This window comes from Pteropus vampyrus, unplaced genomic scaffold (genome assembly GCF_000151845.1).
Source record: "Pteropus vampyrus isolate Shadow unplaced genomic scaffold, Pvam_2.0 Scaffold111, whole genome shotgun sequence".
Taxonomy (NCBI): Eukaryota; Metazoa; Chordata; class Mammalia; order Chiroptera; family Pteropodidae; genus Pteropus; species Pteropus vampyrus.
The window spans coordinates 2,255,426-2,260,025 of NW_011888892.1; the positions used below are offsets into that span (position 1 = coordinate 2,255,426).

Here is a 4,600-nt window from a genome sequence, read left to right on the forward strand (position 1 = left end):
CCGGCATAGGCTTGGGAAAGGCGCTTGTGTCTGGCTGCTAGACAGGCAAATAGATGCATTAGCTTTGGCTTCCTGTGACCAGATGGATGTGCGGGCCTGCGCAAGAGTCGTGATGAGTAACGGTGGCAGCCTAGGGCCGGCCTCTATGTTGGGGAGCAGAAAAGATGGTACCTGCAATGTCCCCCACTAACCAGCCACAGTGTGCGAAAGCCACAGCCTGAGAGTCACACCTGGGGGCAGCCTTGGCATTGGGAAACTTCTAGGCAGGGTTGGGGTACTGTTGTCTGGGTCACTTGAGTTTGCCTGGGGTCGTTTTGATAGCAGTGGGGAAGGGTCTCTAGGCCAAGTCCGCCCTGGGCTTCCTGCTCCTAGAACACCCAGGGGAGCCCCCCACAGCAAACGTTTGAAATGCAATAGCCTCACGAGGAAAGACTGCAAAGGGGCGAGGTCGCGGAGAACCATCGCGCCCAGCTGCCCAGGCACCATGCCCGTTCAGTGTTCAGGTCTCATTGGCTCAGAGCGCTCAGTAAACGTGATCGAGAGATGGCAGGCAGGGGCTCGGGCATCCCAGCTGGCCCGGCACCGGGCTCTCTAGCACCAGGGAAGATCATAGGCTCTGGGAACAGTCTGACACAGGTCGGAGTTTTAGCTGTTTTCTTTCTGGGGTTACACGGATGTGCTTATTGGTGTGCCAGAGAACAATGGCCTCTGGTTTCAGCCTGAGAATTCCTCATAAAGTTAAGAAGGCATGAAAATGTCCCCTCGGAGACTAGTCAGGAGTTTTTATTCTCATGTAGTTTAATTTGTTGCTTTTGTGGTTTCTGTGATGTCACCCCACATGTGTGTAAGTTGGAAAAATTCACACTGGGAAGTGTAACCTCTGTGTGCATATTTTGACAATGGAAAATGTTATGCATTGTTTCTCTTGGTTGCTACACATCTGATTCCATGTGTCAGGAAAACAAACTGTTACAAAAAATTTCAGGAGATAGTTTTAAATAGAATGCCTGGAAGATTAGCCATATACATCCCAGTAAAGTGGGGTCATAAAACCTATAACTCTAATAAGACAAAGAAGTGATGACCTTCAGGGCCTACTTTGTGTCTAAACACATTGGCTTTCTCGGTGACAGCCATATAAACTCAATTCAACTCTATTATTCAGGCCTATACAATTTTAAACAATATTAAAAATAGGCTGCCATTGAAATATGAGTATTGATTTTTGTTTCCATCATCTGTGAGGATATAAAAAGAGGAATCTCTTCCCCCCAAAACCTGGCTATTGGTCCTCTCTTAAGTTATATGAATATGAAAGTTATTGCTAAATATACTTCATTTGATAAATACTGCATCTTGTTCCTTTAATATGGTCTGTGTATTTTAAGGGGATATTAGTATTAAATATGTTCTTACCCAGAAATACATTGCATGGCTCTATGAAAGCAATTAGTACTGTAGAGATAGGAATGTGTCATCAGCTGCAGCCTTTAAGTGGCCATCGATGACATGGGTGAGATCACAGCATTAACCTCCTTTAATATCCAACTATTCCTGGTTCTCTGAAATAGGAGCACAGGAATTCTAGCTAAGGACAGACGAGAAAAGAGTTCACATCCTCTTCCCCGCAATGGGAAGGAAGGGGCTAAAATGCCAGGTCTAAGGATTTGGGCATCTGCAAAGACAGTACCCACACAATGCACCATAAAAATTCTGTAAACTTTTCAACAGTATATGTTTTGGCCTTAATACAATTACCATGTGTAACAGTGATCACAGTCATTCTGTACGTGCTCACAGACAGTGACATTCTCTGACGTGGCTTTGCGCTTTTAAAGAGTTAATAATTGCATAATAAACAGATGCATGCTATACGAGTTGGAATGTATTAGAGCTGGATCCCCTTTCGTGTGTGTTTGTGAGGTGGGCTTACTTAGTTTATCCATGACCCTGAAGGCCGTCGCCCGGGTGTGGTGGGGAACACAGGGACAGTCAAATGCAGTCTTGTTTTCTGGACAGTAAACCAAGGTTCTTCTTGGTACGTTTTGTCTCTCTGCTTCAAGGCATAGAAAAACCATCGACCTGAACCCAGACGAAGTCTTTGTCATAAAACAGAGTGAATTATGGAACTGCTGGCAATAACCTTCTAATGTAAAAACTAGTCACACGTGACCCCATCAGAAGACAGAGACATAATGGCATTTCTCTTGTGTTTTGTCATTTTCATGCCATTAGAGATAAGTGTCTTTAAGACCTGCTTGTGAAAATGGCTCTCCAGTCAGACATTTGAAGGAGCCCATGCTTAAGACGGCATTTCGTGAACATTTAGGATCAGTAAGTTGATTATCACAGTCTGCGACGCCCAACAGGTAGGTTGCAAGTGTGTAACAGATTCGAACTTTATGCTAAAAACACCTTTTAAAAATTCCTGCAGCCAAGCTGGGAAAATGGGATGCCCCCAAAGAACTTACTAGCTACACTTATGGCTCTTTGTCCAATGTGCACTAACCAATAAGGACAGCAGACGTAGCTGGTACCAGGGAAGAGAGCATTCCGTTTGGTGGCAGCTTTTGCAAGCATAGGGATTCCGCTAATTGATAATAAGTTGAATCTTGCGATAAAGGGAGACTTTTATCTACAGAATTGATTCTCCAGATCTGGTTCCTGGTAAACATCTGAAAATGGTTACGGTCCCATGGAAAGCCTCAGCTCTCTGTCTGCACACAGGATCATTGCATTAAAGCGGAGAAGATGAGGTGGTGATTTGCTTAGCCCCAAACAGCCCGGGCAGGTTTGCAGCGCCTGGGCAGTAGCGCGCGTGCGGAATCAGCACCCTTCCCAATGAAAACGAGGTGCCGATGCCAGCACTCCGTAAAGGGCAGCCGGGGAAAGAGGACCTTGGTGTTTCTATAAGGCAGGCTTTTTTCGCCTGCTCTCCAAATACGCTCACGGCTGGCAAGCTCAAGGTGAAGTTGCTGCCCAGCCTCGTGTTCCGGTCTCTATCCTGGTGTAGCCACGCCTTACAATTCTTTTCTGAAACCCAGGTTCTCTTCCAAGCTTCCCGACCGTAAGCCAGACCCTTCTCTGCTATCCTGGAGCTTCACGGTGTAGCCCCTGGTGGGCCAGCCTGTCCGCTGTGACAGGGCCCAGGGTCGCCCTGAAGGCCAAGCACAGTCTGGACCAGAGGCTCCTGGCCTGAGATGAGGGGTCCCGGAAAATAAGTCAAGGTTCTCCCTGGGGTCTCTTGAGCTGTGTCTGGTACCGTAACCACAGCCCTAGGTAGTTGGGGGCCTTCTCTCCAATAAAGCCTCGATCGAAAAGTAAACATCCTGTCCAGAATCCCACATAGTATGCTATTTCAAGTTCACTAAGCTATCAGAAGCACAAGAAGCCTTCCTTCCATGGGAAACTCAGTGATGGTAAAACACCCACACAGCGCACTGCACCGTAACAAGCGTTCTGCATAAATTAATAATTTACAAGTACCTGAGCGAGTACACAGAGCACCATAGCACAGCACAGCACCGACGGCAGCAGCTCAGAGTTCTTAAAATAATGGTGTTTTAAACATTAGAAAAATTCTAGGAGTTGGTACAAAAAATAACTCCACCTGGAGTTGAAAGATAGTGCAAACTTCTGTCTTCACTGCTGAAAAGCGTCGGCTTTCTTCTCACTTAGCGTAGGCGACGTGGGTGGCCCTGGGCCCTGGGCGCGGACATTCGGGGGCGGCTCTGCATCCAGGGGAGAAAACAGAACCGCAGTTAGAGGCCTCGAGAGCGGTACCTGTGGGTGCGGATGCCTGGGACGGCTTTTCCTGCACTCCGCGGCACCTCCAGGACCAGGTCCCTTCACGCTGGGGGCCGAGGGGACACGGGCGGGATTCTCGGTGGCCTGACGTCTGGCCACTAGGGGCGCCCTCCCCAAAGCCGTCCCTCCCATCCACCCACGGAGCCTACCAGAACCGTGACGGGGTGGGGGCGGGAAGCGGGGGCAGGTGAGATTTAACGTCTTCTAGTAGCCCCATGGAAACAGTAAAACGGAAATAGATGAAACTGACTTCAGGAATAAATTTCATCTAACCCAATACATCGAGAGTGGTCATAGTTCGACGTGAAAAAGTTATTGAGAGTTGACGTTTTTGAGTACGAGGTCTTCAGACTCCTGTGTGTATCTGCACAGACAGCATATCTCGTTTTTACCAGCCACACGTGCCTGTGGCTGCTGCGGTGGGCAGTGCAGTTCCGGGGAGCAAAGCCGGGCACGGGGGGCCCCTCAAAAGTGAATGTGCAGAGCGTTCTTCTCCTTCCAGGACAAGACCAAACCCGGCTGGCCCTGGCGTCAGCCACCGGCAGAGATGAGGCCGGCCACTGCTTGAGGGCCGTCTCCTGGTCCTGGCCCTGCGAAGCAGAGCTTTTTCTTTTGAACAAGAAAAGTTCACTTCACGACCCGCATACGAACCGCGATGATGTCATCAGGATGCTCTGTGCTTTTTCTGCACCAGACCACTGTCCTCGCCCTCTGTCCGGCGCTGTCTCTGAGATTTATTACGCAGCGCGCTCTCGCAGGCCGAGCGTGTTTCCCCAAAGCTGTAACGAGGTCA

At 48.9% G+C, this 4,600-nt stretch overlaps 1 protein-coding gene across 1 annotated transcript in view; it reads right to left on the reverse strand.

Annotated features, from left to right (window-relative positions):
• Positions 1–872: 872 nt before the first annotated feature.
• The window catches only part of ADAM12 (ADAM metallopeptidase domain 12), a 298,271-nt gene continuing 294,543 nt past the window's right edge, over positions 873–4,600 (reverse strand). Inside the window, exon 24 of the mRNA XM_023533770.1 lies at positions 873–3,731. Within this exon, the coding sequence (XP_023389538.1) occupies positions 3,671–3,731 (61 nt within the window). The 3' untranslated portion in view covers positions 873–3,670. The remainder of the gene's footprint in view (positions 3,732–4,600) is intronic.